Below are 16,565 nucleotides of genomic sequence, written 5' to 3' on the forward strand. Positions count from 1 at the left end.
TTATGGAAACATTCCTGGTGGGCTAGAGCAGTGAGTGGGTTATTGGTAACATCCCTGGTGATCTAGGGTAGTGAATGGGCTGCTGGTATAATCCATGGTGATCTAGGGTAGTGAATGGGCTGCTGGTATAATCCCTGGTGGACTAGGGTTGTGAGGGTAAGTAAAGAAAGGGAACAGATAAGATGCAGGTGTCCAGGGCTCTGTGCGATTGAGCGTTACGGTGGGAACACTATGTGGCAGCAGATGTTACCTCAGTTGGGGAGGGTTTATTCTATACCCTTCATTCTGGGAGAAGGTTTGGCTTGTACCTCAGTTCTGGTTGCGCCTCCCCAGATGCCGGCACTTGTACAGTGTAATCCAGGGTCACCATGTGAGGTTTATTGTTCACCCACAGCACAGAGGTGCTAATGTCCTGAGTCAGGTCACTCTGCGGAGATATATGGAGACATTAACATCTGCAGGTATCAGAGACGACTCTGCTCAGGATGGACTCACCTTGTAGTAAATGTTCTTGCCTTGAGGGGCGCAGCCAGTGTCCAGGATGTAGTCGTAGTTTCTATGGTCTATGATCAGGATTCCCCCTGGTCTGACCATCCCTGCAATATTCCGCAGAGCCAAGCGCTGGTCGCTCTGATCTCCTGAGGGGACAAAAACCGTGATCCTTATAACAATAGGATGTGTCACCACCATCGTCTCTATCATATAAAATAACATTATATAAATCCCGTAACTGGACACGTGGAGAAAAGTCTTGGACAAGCGGTGAGGGAATCTTACGAAGTTCATTTTGGTTCTGATTTTAAATGAATCCGCATACAGTTTTATGAAAAGTGCCCCAATTCACCAGGACAGTATCCAACTCCTTTCAGGCTCTTTAGTAAATGACAGGAACATGAATACGAAACCTGATGATACTTTACACACACGGAGACACTGGAAGAAGCAATATCTTCCTAACAAGCTGTCCCCAAATGATCCCATTTTTGGTCTCAGTTTTAGGCTTTGGTAGATGTACCTTGCTCAGCCATGAAAGGGTTCGCAGCAGGAGCATTGTAGTATGGAACATGGTGGACAATGCAGGAGATGTGGGGCTGTACAGTATGGACACAATGTTAAGTGCAAATAAATTGTAGCTAACACCATGGACTTCCACAGAGGAAGAGGGGGCGTTCTCCATACCTGAGGTGCACTGGTACAGCCGAGCGCCTGTTCTCTTGATCACAACCCCTTCATAAATATCCAATATTCTGCCCCAAAGCACGTAGCCCCTAGGAGATCCTGCTGGCACACTATATGTATATACTGGGAGAGTTTAGCTCAGTAGAGATGGGCAAATGGCATAAAACATTACTCAGAGACAGTGACACAGATCAAACACAGGACTTCTCCTGCTCTTTATCGTCCAAACTATACAGCTGTATTCACATTGGCACAAAAAGCCTGAAGCCTGTGCAGCCAATACAAGATGGAGTCTCCTGGAGAGAAGAGGTGGGCCAAGATACTGCTAATCTCAGGCATACCTTCTACATATATCAAGTCATTATCGCTGTCTGCATCAAAGTAATTCCTGAACCCTGTTCCAGTCCCGCTGTGAAGATACAATTTCAGCTCTATGAGGGATTTCTTTAAGTAACGATACAGTTAAACAAGCCAATGGCCTTGCTGAATTTTACTGTATCTCTTATTACCCGCCAGTCACATGAAGGAAAGAGAAATGATTATTGTGTGATCCACCAATACAACTGGATTAGGTATAAGACTCTGAGCTCGAGGTTTCCGTAATTTTATTATGACTGTAAAGTTACAATTATATTTTTTTTTGTTCATCCTTTGTTGGTTGTTCTCTCTGTGATACCCTCAGGCTCTCCCATATGCAGTCTCTATGATATTGCAGGAATAGCCAGACTACCACTTTAAAGTATGTTTTCCACTTAAAGTTCATAGTACTCAATGGAAGTCTCTGAACAACTTAGATTTAGATTATTTGAATTCAGATATTTGGTTAACTCTGAAATCCCTCTGCTGTCCCATCTAATATGAATTGAAGGTTAATCCTGGTAGAAAAAACAAACCCTATATAAGTAGCAGGTAGCTACACCTGGGCCCTTCCATTTTCTAGCAGTCTCCCAGTCTGACTGGGAGCACATGGTAAGTGTGCTGTTACACCTTGTTCACACTGGTGGGGTGCTGTGCAGCGTCCGTTGCTGCCGCAGCGCCGTGTCTGCGGGGGAGGGGGGGTGCGGCCCGGAGACTGGTTTGGGTGGCACTGGGGCCGCTCTGCCAGTGGGTCGTTCCCCCTATGGGCACTGGTGTCGTGGCGGTGGTGGGCGCCGCCCAGTGCTACACCATTTTATGCTAGGGACGTTAGGTGTTACGCCGAGCGCTCCGGGTCCCCGCTCACAGCGTTCTCTCATTCGCAGCGCCCCGGACAGACCTGCCGACCGGGTGAGCTGCGATAATGTTCCCAGCCGGGATGCGATTCGCGATGCGGGACGCGCCCGCTCGCGATGCGCATCCCGACTCACTTACCAGACCCGTTCCCAGTCTGTGCTGTCCCGGCGCGCGCGGCCCCGCTCCTTAGGGCGCGCGCGCGCCGGGTCTTCGCGATTTAAAGGGCCGGTGCGCCACTGATTGGTGCATGAGGTTTTAATCAGTACCTTCACCTGTGCACTTCCCTACTTATACCTCACTTCCCCTGCACTCCCTCGCCGGATCTTGTTGCCATTGTGCCAGTGAAAGCGTTTCCTTGTGTGTTCCTAGCCTGTGTTCCAGACCTCCTGCCGTTGCCCCTGACTACGATCCTTGCTGCCTGCCCTGACCTTCTGCTACGTCCGACCTTGCTCTTGTCTACTCCCTTGTACCGCACTTATCTCAGCAGTCAGAGAGGTTGAGCAGTTGCCGGTGGATACGACCTGGTTGCTACCGCCGCTGCAAGACCATCCCGCTTTGTGGCGGGCTCTGGTGAATACCAGTAGCAACTTAGAACCGGTCCACGCCAATCCCTCTCTGGCACAGAGGATCCACCTCCAGCCAGCCGAATCATGACAGTAGATCCGGCCATGGATCCCGCTGAGGTTCCGCTGCCAGTTGTCGCTGACCTCACCATGGTGGTTGCCCAGCAGTCGCAACAGATAGCGCAACAAGGCCACCAGCTGTCTCAACTGACCGTGATGCTACAGCAGCTACTACCACAGCTTCAACAATCATCTCCTCCGCCAGCTCCTGCACCTCCTCCGCAGCGAGTGGCCGCATCCAGCCTCCGATTATCTTTGCCGGACAAATTTGATGGGGACTCTAAATTTTGCCATGGTTTTCTTTCACAATGTTCCCTGCATTTGGAGATGATGTCGGACCAGTTTCCAACTAAAAGGTCAAAGGTGGCTTTCATAGTCAGCCTTCTGTCTGGGAAAGCCCTGTCATGGGCCACACCGCTCTAGGACCGCAATGATCCTGTCACTGCCTCTGTACACTCTTTCTTCACGGAGATCCGAAGTGTCTTTGAGGAACCTGCCCGAGCCTCTTCTGCTGAGACTGCCCTGCTGAACCTGGTCCAGGGTAATTCTTCTGTTGGCGAGTACGCCATCCAATTCCGTACTCTCGCCTCCGAATTGTCCTGGAATAACGAGGCCCTCTGCGCGACCTTTAAAAAAGGCCTATCCAGTAACATCAAAGATGTGCTGGCCGCACAAGAAATCCCTGCTAACCTGCATGAACTTATTCATCTTGCCACCCGCATTGACATGCGTTTTTCTGAAAGGCGTCAGGAGCTCCGCCAGGATATGGACTTTGTTCGCACGAGGCGGTTTCTCTCCCCGGCTCCTCTCTCCTCTGGTCCACTGCAATCCGTTCCTGTGCCTTCCGCCGTGGAGGCTATGCAAGTTGACCGGTCTCGCTTGACATCTCAAGAGAGGACACGACGCCGCATGGAGAACCTTTGCCTGTACTGTGCCAGTACCGAACATTTCTTGAAGGATTGTCCTATCCGACCTCCACGCCAGGAAAGACGCACGCTGACTCCGCACAAAGGTAAGACAGCTCTCGATGTGAACTCTGCTTCTCCATGTCTTACTGTGCCTGTGCGGATTTCTTCTTCTACCTTCTCCTTCTCTGCTATGGCCTTCTTGGATTCCGGATCTGCAGGAAATTTCATTTTGGCCTCTTTCATCAACTCCTGATGGACATATGTCTTTTTTCGACCGTACTAACTATGTAACTATGTAGGTTCAACATCCCGGTGACCAGTCTCGCCAGACCCCTCTACATCGCCTCTGTTAATAATGAAAGATTGGACTGTACTGTGCGTTACCGCACGGAACTCCTCTTAATGTGCATCGGACCCCATCACGAAAAAATTGAATTTCTGGTCCTCTCTAACTGCACTTCGGAAATTCTTCTTGGATTACCGTGGCTTCAACGCCATTCCCCAACCCTCGATTGGACCACCGGGGAAATCAAGAACTGGGGTACTTCTTGCCACAAGGACTGTCTTAAGCCTGCTCCCAGTACTGTCAGTCAAGACCCTGTGGTTCCTCCGTTATCTGGTCTCCCCAAGGCCTATCTGGATTATGCTGATGTTTTTTGCAAAAAACAAGCAGAGACTTTGCCTCCTCACAGGCCTTATGACTGTCCTATTGACCTCCTCCCTGGTACTACTCCCCGGGGCAGAATCTATCCTCTGTCTGCTCCGGAAACTCAAGCCATGTCGGAGTACATCCAAGAGAATTTAAAAAAGGGGTTTATCCGCAAGTCTTCCTCCCCTGCCGGAGCTGGATTTTTTTTCGTTTCCAAAAAAGACGGCTCCCTACGTCCTTGCATTGATTACCGCGGACTTAATAAAATCACTGTAAAAAAAACGCTATCCCCTACCTCTTATCTCGGAACTCTTTGACCGCCTACGAGGCGCCCACATCTTTACCAAGCTGGACTTAAGAGGTGCATATTATCTCATCCGCATCAGGGAGGTGGACGAGTGGAAAACCACATTTAACACCAGAGATGGACACTTTAAATATCTGGTTATGCCCTTTGGGCTTTGCAACGCCCCTGCCGTCTTCCAAGACTTTGTAAATTAAATTTTTCGTGATCTTCTATATACCTGTGTTGTGGTTTACCTAGACGATATTCTGATTTTTTCTGCTAACCTAGACGAACACCGCCAGCATGTCCGCATGGTTCTTCAGAGACTTCGGGACAATCAATTATATGCCAAAATGGAAAAATGTCTCTTTGAATGTCAATCTCTTCCCTTCCTAGGATACTTAGTCTCTGGCCAGGGACTTCAAATGGACCCAGATAAACTATCAGCCGTATTGGATTGGCCACGCCCTTCCGGACTCAGTGCTATCCAAAGTTTTTTGGGGTTTGCCAATTATTACAGACAATTTATTCCGCACTTTTCCACTATTGTGGCTCCTATCGTGGCCCTAACCAAGAAAAACGCCAACCCTAAGTCCTGGCCTCCTCAAGCGGAAGACGCATTCAATCATCTCAAGACTGCCTTTTCTTCTGCTCCCGTGCTCTCCAGACCTGATCCATCTAAACCCTTCTCATTGGAGGTAGACGCCTCCTCGGTGGGAGCTGGAGCAGTACTCCTACAAAAAAATTCTTCCGGGCATGCTGTTACTTGTGGTTTCTTTTCTAGGACCTTCTCTCCGGCGTAGAAAAACTGCTCCATTGGTGATCGAGAACTACTGGCCATAAAATTGTCGCTTGAGGAATGGAGGCACCTGCTGGAGGGATCCAAATATCCAGTTATTATATACACTGATCACAAGAATCTCTCTTATCTTCAGTCTGCCCAACGGCTGAACCCTCGCCAGGCTAGGTGGTCGTTGTTCTTGGCCCGTTTTAACTTTCAAATTCATTTTCGCCCTGCTGACAAGAACATTAGGGCTGATGCCCTCTCTCGTTCATCGGATGCCTCTGAAGTGGAAGCTTCCCCGCAACACATTATTCCTCCGGACTGTCTGATCTCCACTTCTCCAGCTTCCATCAGACAAACTCCTCCAGGGAAGACCTTCGTCTCTCCACGCCAGCGCCTCAGGATTCTCAAGTGGGGACACTCCTCACACCTCGCAGGCCATGCTGGCATCAAAAAATCCATCCAGCTCATCTCTCGATTTTATTGGTGGCCTACCCTGGAAGCTGATGTTGTTGATTTCGTGCGGGCTTGTACAGTCTGTGCCCGGGACAAGACCCCTCGCCAGAAGCCTGCTGGTCTCCTCCATCCTCTGCCTGTTCCTGAAAGACCATGGTCTCAGATTGGTATGGACTTTATTACTGACTTACCTTTATCCCATGGCAACACAGTTATTTGGGTGGTCGTTGATCGATTCTCCAAGATGGCGCATTTTATCCCTCTTCCAGGTCTTCCTTCTGCGCCTCAGTTGGCGAAAAAAAATTTATACACATTTTTCGCCTTCACGGGCTGCCCACGCATATCGTCTCGGATAGAGGCGTTCAATTTGTGTCTAAATTCTGGAGGGCCCTCTGTAATCAGCTCAAAATCAAATTAAACTTCTCATATTCTTATCATCCCCAATCCAATGGGCAAGTAGAAAGAATTAATCAGGTTCTGGGTGACTATTTGCGACATTTTGTTTCCTCCCGCCAGGATGACTGGGCAGATCTTCTACCATGGGCCGAATTCTCGTACAATTTCAGAGTCTCCGTATCTTCCGCTAAATCCCCATTCTTCGTGGTGTACGGACGTCACCCTCTTCCCCCCCCTTCCCACTCCCATGCCCTCTGGTTTGCCCGCTGTTGATGAGGTGACTCGGGACCTCTCCACTATATGGAAAGAGACTCAAAATTCTCTCTTACAGGCTTCATCCCGGATGAAAAAACATGCTGATAGGAAAAGAAGAATTCCCCCCATTTTTTCTCCCGGAGACAAAGTATGGCTCTCCGCCAAGTATGTCCGCTTTCGTGTCCCCAGTTATAAACTGGGACCACGTTATCTTGGTCCTTTCAAAATCAAGTGCCAGATCAACCCTGTCTCTTACAAACTCCTTCTTCCTCCTTCTCTCCGTATTCCCAATGCTTTCCATGTCTCTCTCCTTAAACCACTCATCCTTAACCGCTTCTCTCCCAAAGCTGTTTCTCCCACTCCAGTTTCCGGGTCCTCTGACGTTTTTTCAGTGAAAGAAATTCTGGCATCCAAGACGGTCAGAGGTAAAAAATTATTTTTGGTTGATTGGGAGAATTGCGGCCCAGAGGAGAGATCATGGGAACCTGAGGACAACATCCTGGACAAGAATCTTATCCTCCCCGGAGCGCTCACAGCGTTCTCTTATTTGCAGCGCCCCGGTCAGACCTGCCAACCGGGTGCGCTGCGATAATGTTCCCAGCCGGGATGCGATTTGCGATGCGGGACACGCCCGCTCGCGATGCGCATCACGACTCACTTACCAGACCCGTTCCCTGTCTGTGCTGTCCCGGCGAGCGCGGCCCCGCTCCTTAGGGCACGCGCGCGCCGGGTCTTTGCGATCCTTGCTGCCTGCCCTGACCTTCTGCTATGTCCGACCTTGCTCTTGTCTACTCCCTTGTACCGCGCTTATCTCAGCAGTCAGAGAGGTTGAGCCGTTTCCGGTGGATACGACCTGGTTGCTACCGCCGCTGCAAGACCATCCCGCTCTGCGGCGGGCTCTGGTGAATACCAGTAGCAACTTAGAACCGGTCCACCGACACGGTCCACGCCAATCCCTCTCTGGCACAGAGGATCCACCTCCAGCCAGCCGAATCGTGACATTAGGGACCCACTCTCAATAGGTGGCCTTGACGTGGCGAGTGGACTTTGTACCTTTTGATCAAAACGTATATACTAACAACCTGTTAGTTTTTGAAATTATGCTGAGAAGCAATTAGATCATAATACAAAATTGTGGTTGTGCGACCATGTCTGTTTTTTCTACCAGGATTCACATGAATAGAAGGTTGTCTATATACCTATCTTTCCATGGGTGGTCATCGTGGATTAATTCCAGTTCACAGGCTAGCAAAGTCTGGGGTGAATCCCCATTGGCCTTCCCCTTAGTCTGCAAGTACATCTGGGAGTCAAACATGAAGTAATTATGTTAATATTTTCATTATAAATTCTTCTAGCACTTCGGCCATAGATGTCTCAGATTCCAAGGTAGATGTTATTACCTTTGTCTTGAAGTCATGGGGTATATTGAGTGTCAGTAAGACACTGGCCAACATTTATCATCGTCTTTAGACTTTTTTTGTGTCTACAAAAAGTCCAAAAAAGGCGAAAACAGTGTTTATTTGCGCCTTTTTTGCCCCTTTTGGTTTACACATTTCTGCTGATTTTGAGTTGCAGTCCACTGGTTTTGGCAATACACATGATATGGAAGGCTTTTATAAACTGCGCCTTTTTATGAAACGGCACCAAAAAGACGCAAAACCACTGAAAAGTCTCTAAAACTACACCAGCCCAGACTTAGCTTAGCTTTTTGGTGTATGTGAAGAGATCAATTTCAGAAAATGTGACCTGCACAAAATGTATCAAATGCTCTGTGACCATTTAATACATTTGGCGCTCCTACACATCATCACCAGCACACAAAAGAAGGTATAGAAAAATGCTTCACTTAGTGCTGGCTCCTATACTTAAAGGGGAACTCCGGTGGAAACAAGTGGAAAACAAATGTTTTCAAATCAACTGGTGCTATAAAGTTAAACAGATTTGTAAATTACTTCTATTTTAAAATCTGAAGCCTTCCAGTACTTATCAGCTGCTGTATACTACAGAGAAAATTGTGAAGTTCTTTCCAGTCTGACCACAGTGCTCTCTGCTGACACTCTTTTTTTATTATAAAAGTACAAAACTTATACAAAAACACAAAACAAGCTTAACCAGCTATAACATAAATAAGAAATACACTGGTACCAAAGAACAAAAACAAAACCCTGCCTAACCGGCCAGCCCAGCTTTACAAAAACCTAAAATATGCCAACCCACCTAACCGAACCACACTCACACACATAACAAAAATGAACAAAAAAAAAAATAAATAAAAAAAAAAAAATAGCGCTTGGCTTATCAAAATATGAAAATAAAATTTAGCACTACCTGGCTACAACTCAAAATCATCCATATTCGGGAAACACAAAAAAAAAAAAAAAAAAAAAAAAATTATAAATTAAAATTAAAATACAAAAGCACAACTTGGCTTAGCAAAATATAAACATAAACATAAAATTTAGCACTACCTGGCTACAAAAAAAAAAAAAAAAAAAATATTAATAAAATAAACAACGTAACAACATGAGAAAATCAAGTAAACCACGTAACATAATAACTGGTCCGACTGCCATGACTACTGTAATGCTGTAATATAGAAACAAAATGAAAACAATATATAAACAATATACATACAAAATCACATGAACATAATAATATAGTATTTAACTAAAAATAAATATATATACACTAAAGAAAACCTACAAAAACAATAGAAAACCCTACCAAAATCCCTACACTAAAACTGTACCCTCTCCCACACCACCCCTCCTGCACATGGGTCAGAGTCCATACCGTTCGTACACAAAGTCCTGTCCCTAACTGACCCATGTCAGGTCCCCAAAAGAAAAGCAAACACCACCACCCACAAATACACCCTCCCCACCTAGCACTCCTCCCAACCAACTTACACACAGACTTATACATACTAACATATACACACTAAACCAAAGCTACCTTTGGCCCAAGTTTGGTCGCCTGTAAGCCCTTCATACCATATCAGCTTAAAACAAAACAAAAAGCTAGCGTGTGCATGCATTAGCCCACCACCAGGAAGAAGGATGGCAGACTTGATACATCAAAATAATTTTAAACTCTTTCCCTAACTCCCCCCTACAATTTTCCCTAATTCTATCCCTCCATTAAAACTGACCCTGCTCTCACCCTATCACTATCCCTATAACACTGCCCCTAACCAAAATAAAGGTACTCTACCTAAAAAGGTCTAGCACCTAGGGCACATCAAAAGAAAAACCTCTCCACAGGAGAGAAGCCCTACTGGTACCAAGACTGCCATACTCCAAAGACCTGATCTTCCCGAGGTCACCGGTGATGTTCCTACAGACCTCCACCTCGGAGAGGATTTTCTGTTGGGTCGACACTAAACACCGTGCGTTCCACGTGTAGTACCTAACCACTAAACTAACTAAGAATAAAGTGCCCCGATCTCGGCCACCCAGGTTCCTGAATGCCCCATAAGCCCACTCCGGATAGGTTAGGCCGGCAAGTTGACTCCAGCCGATGGAAGCGCCCACCCTGTTGTAAACCCCTATATTAAAGGGACAATGAAGCAGGAAGTGGTCCATGCTTTCCAGCGTGTCCCCGCACTCTTCTCGGGGACATCCCCGGTCATCAGAGTTCCTGCACTTCAGGTTGTCCCTTACATATAGCTTCCCCTGAAAGCAGCGCCAGGCCAAGTCCCAAAACTTCTGGGGGATCCTTTTCATGTTTAAAAGGTACAACCCCACCCTCAGATCCCGACCTGGGCAGTCCCTGAGCGCCAGAGGCTTCTGGAAATGGGTCAACAGAACCCGTTTGTCAAGGAACTGCCTTGACTGGGTCCTGATCTCCCACACTCCCAGACCCCACCGACGTATCGCCTTCAGAGTCGGGGTAGCATAAGCCGGAAGATATCCATGGGGCGTGCGGAGGTCCTTCACTCGCCCTCCTCTCTCCCATTCCTGGAAGAAAGGCCGAAACCATTCCCTGCAGGAGAGTACCCACGGAGGAGCCCTCTCTTTCCAGAGGTTTGCGATGTTAGCTTTCAAGAAGGTGTTCATAAAGAACACCACAGGGTTTACCATAGATAAACCCCCTAGTCTCCTCGTGTGGTACGTAACCTCCCTCCTGACTAGGTTCATCCTGTTCCCCCATAACAGTTGGAAAAACAGGCTGTAGATCCTAGTGTAGTAAGCCTCTGGCAAGATACATACGCTGCCCAGATAGATAAACAAGGGGAGCAGGTACGATTTGATCAGGTGTACCCTTTCCCTGAGGGTCATAGACCAACCCTTCCATTGGTCCACCTTCTGAGCGGCATCCTGGAGCTTACCATCCCAGTTTTTGGTGGGATAATCATCCTGGCCGAATGTGATGCCTAAGACTTTTGCTGATTCTTGGGGCCCTGGAAGGGTGTCCGGGAGATCAAACGTGGGATCCCCCCCTCCCAGCCAGAGACTCTCACACTTATCCCGGTTGATCTTAGACCCGGATGCCTCCGAGTAGCGGTCCACCTCCGACATCACCACATCGACCTCCTCCTGTGAGGAGACGAAAATAGTGACATCGTCAGCGTACGCCACCACTCTCTGGGTGACATCCAGCTCCGCCAGACTCATCCCGACTCCCGCCAACGGCCCACAATCTACCCTCCGGACGAAGGGATCGATTGCAAACACGTATAAAAGCGGGCTCAAAGGACAACCCTGACGGACTCCGGACCCCACCTCAAAAGAGCGGCCAGACCAACCGTTCACCAGCGGGAAACTCTCTGCCCCTGCATACAAGATCTTAAGCCAATTAACAAAAGTACTCGGTAAGCCATATCTCAGGAGGACGGACCAGAGGTACTCGTGGTTCACCCGATCAAACGCCTTGGCCTGATCCAGGGACAGCAAGTACCCCTTCCAGAAACCCGCACTACTCCGCTCCACTGCCTCCCTGACACCAAGGACAGCACTTAAGGTGCTTCGGCCTGGAACAGAGCAGTGCTGAGTCCCCGAAAGGAGCCGGGGTGCAAACTTCACCAGCCGATTAAACAGTATCTTGGCCAGAAGCTTCCTGTCCGTATTGAGAAGAGCTATGGGCCTCCAATTCTCAATTCGGCTGGGATCTTTACCCTTTGAGAGAAGAATCAGGGCTGACCTCCTCATTGACTTCGGCAGAGTGCCCGAGGAGAGACACTCATTGAATACCTCAGTCAAGAGGGGAGCTAAAGACTCCTTAAAGGTCCTGTACCACTCGGATGTTAAGCCATCCGGACCTGGCGACTTCTTAGGGGCAAGCCCCTCGATCGCCAGTCTCACTTCCTCTTCCCTGATTTCTTCTGCCAAAACAACAAGAGAGGGGTCTACCCCTGGCTCAGGAATGGTTTCAGCCAGGAAAGCCGACATCCTGTCTCGATCTAGATCCTTCCTTCCCAAGAGGTGCGAGTAGAAGGATCTGACGACCTCCAAGATCCCTGATCTGGACCGATTCAGAGATCCCGTACTATCAATCAGTCCTGAAATGACTTTACTACTCACTGACATCTTACAGTTTCTGTAAGGGTCGGGCGAGCGGTACTTCCCGAAATCCCTCTCAAAAACCAAAGATGCGTGCCTATCGTACTGACACCTCATCAGCAAGGACTTCACTCTGGAGATATCCTCTCGGCTACCTCCAGTCGAGACGAGAAGCTCGAGTTTCCTCCTCAGACCCTGATACAAGCGATACCTGTTCAGGGACCTGAGGCTCGAGAGCTGGCGGAAGAACCCCGCAACCCGCTTCTTGAATATCTCCCACCACTCTGACTTACTACTACAAAGGTCCAGTAAAGGTACCTGACTCTGAAGAAAATCCTCAAAGGACTGTCTTACCTCCGCTTCCTCCAGGAGGGACGAATTCAGCTTCCAATAACCTTTTCCCATCCGGGGGGTCTCTGAAACATTCAGGGAAAACAAAATCATACAGTGATCGGAGAACTCCACCTCAACCACGGACACTGCGGAAGAGACGGCTTCCTCCTTCAAATAAAACCTATCTATTCTAGACCTGCGACTACCTTGATGATAGGTGAAACCCGCGTGGCCCGAGGGGCTCCGGATGTGGGCATCCTCTAGGCGAGCTTCTCTAGTTATGCTAATCAGTGCCACACTATCGCAAGTCAGCGGACCATTGGAGCCTCTCCTATCTTGGGACCTCGTGACATTATTGAAGTCCCCTCCAAAGATCACCTGCCGACTCGTAAAAAGAAAGGGCTTAATCCTCATAAAGAGATCTTTACGGCCCCGCTTAGTTTGCGGGGCGTAGATGTTAATGAGTCGGAGCTCTTGTCCCTTCATGAAGACATCTAAGATCAGGCACCTCCCCATTTCTAATTCAATAACCCGTCGGCATTCAACAGGAGCGGTAAAAAGGACCGCCACCCCACTATACGACTCAGCCGCAAGAGACCAGTGGGAGGGGCCGCGCCTCCACTCTCTCCTGGCTTTTACCAGGGAGGCTAGATCTGACAACCTGGTCTCCTGCAGATACAAAATGTCGGCTTCAACACGGCCGAGAAAATCAAAGGCTGCAAATCTAGCCGTATCCGACTTTATGCTGGCACAATTAATAGATGCCAGCGTCAATGGGGTGAGTGCCGCCATACAGGGTGATTGAATTAGATGGCCTCACCATTTATTTCTTTTTCCCCTTCTTTTTAGCCCCCTCATCCCCCGAAGACGACGAAAGGGCAGGACCACTCTTACATCTTTTTTTAGACTCCGATTGGTCCATAAGGTCCCCGTGTCCGTCCGGCCCCGGTCTAGCCCTGCCCTCTGAGGAAGGTGCCTCGACAGGACAGGGCCCAGTTCCCCCCAGAGGCTCTTTCTCCCGAGGCACCCCGCCCTCACCTTCCCCCTCCAAGGAGGGGGAGGAGATGGTATCGAGGACGAGGTACCGGTTTGACAGGTCAATCAGAGGGGGGGCAGCCAGGCTTCCGCTTTGGACCTGGCCCGTAGTACCAGGAGCTTCAGAGGGCTCTGACCTCTTCTTTCTCCCTTTCCTTTTGCCCTTTTCTTTCTTTTTGGGCCTCACCCCACTTTCCTCATCCACACTTTCATAGTGGGAGGAATCGGAAGGGTCGGCCATATTGCTTTCCTCTCTGTAAAGTCTCCTGATCTCCTCATCCAGCACATTCTCCACCAGGGCTTCAGCAGTTACAGGGCCAGCTTCAGGAGCAGGGACTGAAGCTACCCCCGCCACCTGGGCACTCTCCAGCTCCCTACTCCTTCTACGATTTTCCTCCCGCCTTAGTTTGGCAGGGCCCTTTTTCCTCCTCACTAGCCCTGTTGCGCCCCCATCCCTGCCCGTACCCTCCCCAGCCGAGGCAACGTCACAGCTCTCCTCAGCTGGAGCGGCCGCCGCATGGGCGAAGGCGCTAGGACAACGGCTGAAAGGGTGTCCGAGGACACCACACAGGTGGCACCGGATCTGCCGACAGGATGCGGCCAGATGACCCACCCCACCACACAAAGCGCAGACCTGCACAGTACAGGCTGCGCTAAAGTGGGTGGGGCTGCCACACCTGTGACAGACCTTAGGCTGCCCCTGGTAGAAGACCTGGATCCTATCACGTCCAAGGAAGGCGGCTGACGGAATGTGGGCAACCGTACTCCCTGAACGCTTGAGTTTGACGGAAAACGTCCAGGCCCCGGACCAGATCCCGTGCTCATCCAAGTTTTTCTTGGGCATGTCCGTCACATCCCCATACCGTCCGAGCCAGGTCATGATATCATAACAAGAAAGTGACTCGTTACGGGTCAAAACGGTCACCTTCTTGACAGCATTCTGACGGGAAATCGCCTTTACGGCGAACTCCCGCCAGCCGGGCTCGTTTTTTGCCACTTCGTAGTTCGACCAGAAGAGTTCAAGACCCTCCGGCCGAACGAAACTGACATCAAACTCAGACGAACCATAGGGGTGAATCAGAGCAAAGATGTCATTCGCCCTGAATTCCATCTGGAGGAGGAGCTCAACCACTTTAGCGCGAGGCGGGCACACATCCTTGCCCCTCCAAATCAGACGGACCACGTTCCTACGGTTATTGTCCTGCCCGGGTGTCGGGAGGGACCAGACCACCTCCCCATTCTGCTCTCGGAATGCCCCCAAACCGTGCCTCTCTATCCAGAAAGACAGGTCGACCTCACCCCTTCCCTCTACCTCGATTGACCTGTCACCCCTACGTAGAGCCTCCAGGAGGCGCTGCTGCAAGTGACCCCCGGGGCCGGATGGAGAGGGGGACCCCCCGGCAGCGACATGAGCATAGCTCCTAGGAGCAGTCACTACCGGGGGGGCAGCCGAACCAGACCCAGACTCAGACCCAGGACCACCATTCACACCACTACACCCACCAACATTCACACCACAATTCTCATCATCCATACCAGACTTTGTATTCATACCACCACTACTCCCACCATTATTCACTCCACTAACACTCCCACATGCACTCTTCTCATTCACAACACTACCACACCCATCATCCTCACCCCCTACACTCGCGTTGTGCCTAACATATCCTGGGCTGGCTGGGACTTGTAGTACTGCCGGTTTTAACAGAGTCTTTTTCGCTGGCTTTGCTGTTGCTGGGGTCGACTCTGATGGCTCCTCCTCCATGGGCGATGTTACTGCCTGAGCCTGGGGCTGCCCCTCCGAGCGCACCCCAGCTCCTCCCACAACGCCATCACCATGTCTTCCCGACTGCACGGGCTCTGAGGCTGGCACTGGCACTCGGACACTCCCCCCCCTCACAGGAGAGTGCCCCGCAGCACCCACAGAACACACAGACCGACCGTTTTCCACTCCCGATGCCCGGACACTCCCCCCCCTCACAGAGGAGTGCCCTGCAGCGCCGGTAATGTCCACGGCACTCGGGGGACCGCCCCCCAAGCACACAGACATATCACTTATCTGGACACTCCCCCCCCTCACAGGGAAGTGCCCCTCAGTGCCAGCAACACCTGGGGAACCGCTCCCCAAGCAAACAGTAGCATAGCTTGCCCCTGGTGCCTGGACACGCCCCCCGCCACCCTGGGGCGCTCCCGCAGCACCAGGGCTGCTCACCTTAAGCCCAATAGGACTTGCTGGCTCTATAGCGTCCTCTGCCGTCTTGGACGCCATGCTGTACCCCCCTTTCTGGCCCCGCTTTACCACAGAAACGGGGACTGGCAGTTTGGGGGGCCCAGCAGTCTGAACCAACTTTACAGCTGGCCCAGACTGCTGGAAAGGACGAAACACATAAGTCACAGTCTCCTGAACCTTCTGCCTTTTCTTCCTTTTCTTTACTAGATCATCTTTACCGAGATCCTCACCAAAGGTAAAATCCTCCATACGGGTAGGGGACTCCTGCTGTATAATGGCTTGCAGCAAACCCCCACTGGCCAGCTCCTCCTCACCGCTCTCCTCTGTCTCCCCATCACTGGAGGGTAGCGCCACCTGGGCTGGCTCAGGGTAGCTATCTTGGGGGGGCTGGGGCTCACACACACTAGGGGTGGCATCCATTTCACTTCCCACAGCCGACTCTCCGCCATCTTCCTCCCCTCCTTCCTCCTCACTGCTCTCCTGAGGGCAGCATGCACCATACTTCCTTTCCTTGAATCTCTCCTCATTAACCAGTTTTTCTTTTAGGAATCCTGCCCCCTCAGAGATTTTTCTTTTGGCCTCCTCCACCTCCGCCACCTCTATCTTCAGAGCCCGCACCTGGGCAGTGAACTTCTGCCTCTTACCTGTAGGGCCCTGGTCAGCCTGGTAGCGGGCAAATCTCAGGTCCTCTCTCAGACTCCTCAGCTTCCTGCCC

At 50.3% G+C, this 16,565-nt stretch overlaps 2 protein-coding genes across 3 annotated transcripts in view; both read right to left on the reverse strand.

The window, feature by feature from the left end:
- GNMT (glycine N-methyltransferase) overlaps positions 1-16,565 on the reverse strand; it is a 52,074-nt gene that overhangs the window by 3,129 nt on the left and 32,380 nt on the right. For both annotated transcript variants that reach the window (XM_056554498.1, XM_056554497.1), the window contains exons 5-6: positions 496-638; positions 309-427 (exon numbers count right to left, since the gene is read on the reverse strand). In XM_056554498.1, the coding sequence (XP_056410473.1) occupies positions 309-427; positions 496-638 (262 nt within the window). The remainder of the gene's footprint in view (positions 1-308; positions 428-495; positions 639-16,565) is intronic.
- LOC130345550 (collagen alpha-1(I) chain-like) lies at positions 13,934-15,895 on the reverse strand. The gene is made up of 2 exons (XM_056554496.1): positions 14,986-15,895; positions 13,934-14,939 (listed from the first exon to the last, which is right to left on the reverse strand). The coding sequence occupies exons 1-2, from the start codon at positions 15,887-15,889 to the stop codon at positions 14,926-14,928; spliced, it is 918 nt and encodes a 305-aa protein (XP_056410471.1). The 5' UTR covers positions 15,890-15,895; the 3' UTR covers positions 13,934-14,925.

This window comes from Hyla sarda, unplaced genomic scaffold, assembly GCF_029499605.1.
Source record: "Hyla sarda isolate aHylSar1 unplaced genomic scaffold, aHylSar1.hap1 scaffold_753, whole genome shotgun sequence".
NCBI lineage: Eukaryota > Metazoa > Chordata > Amphibia > Anura > Hylidae > Hyla > Hyla sarda.

What these genes read in the sequence shown, in the direction of transcription:
- LOC130345550 (XM_056554496.1), bottom strand. Translation starts at nt 15,889, where the DNA reads ATGGCGTCCAAGACGGCAGAGGACGCTATAGAGCCAGCAAGTCCTATT.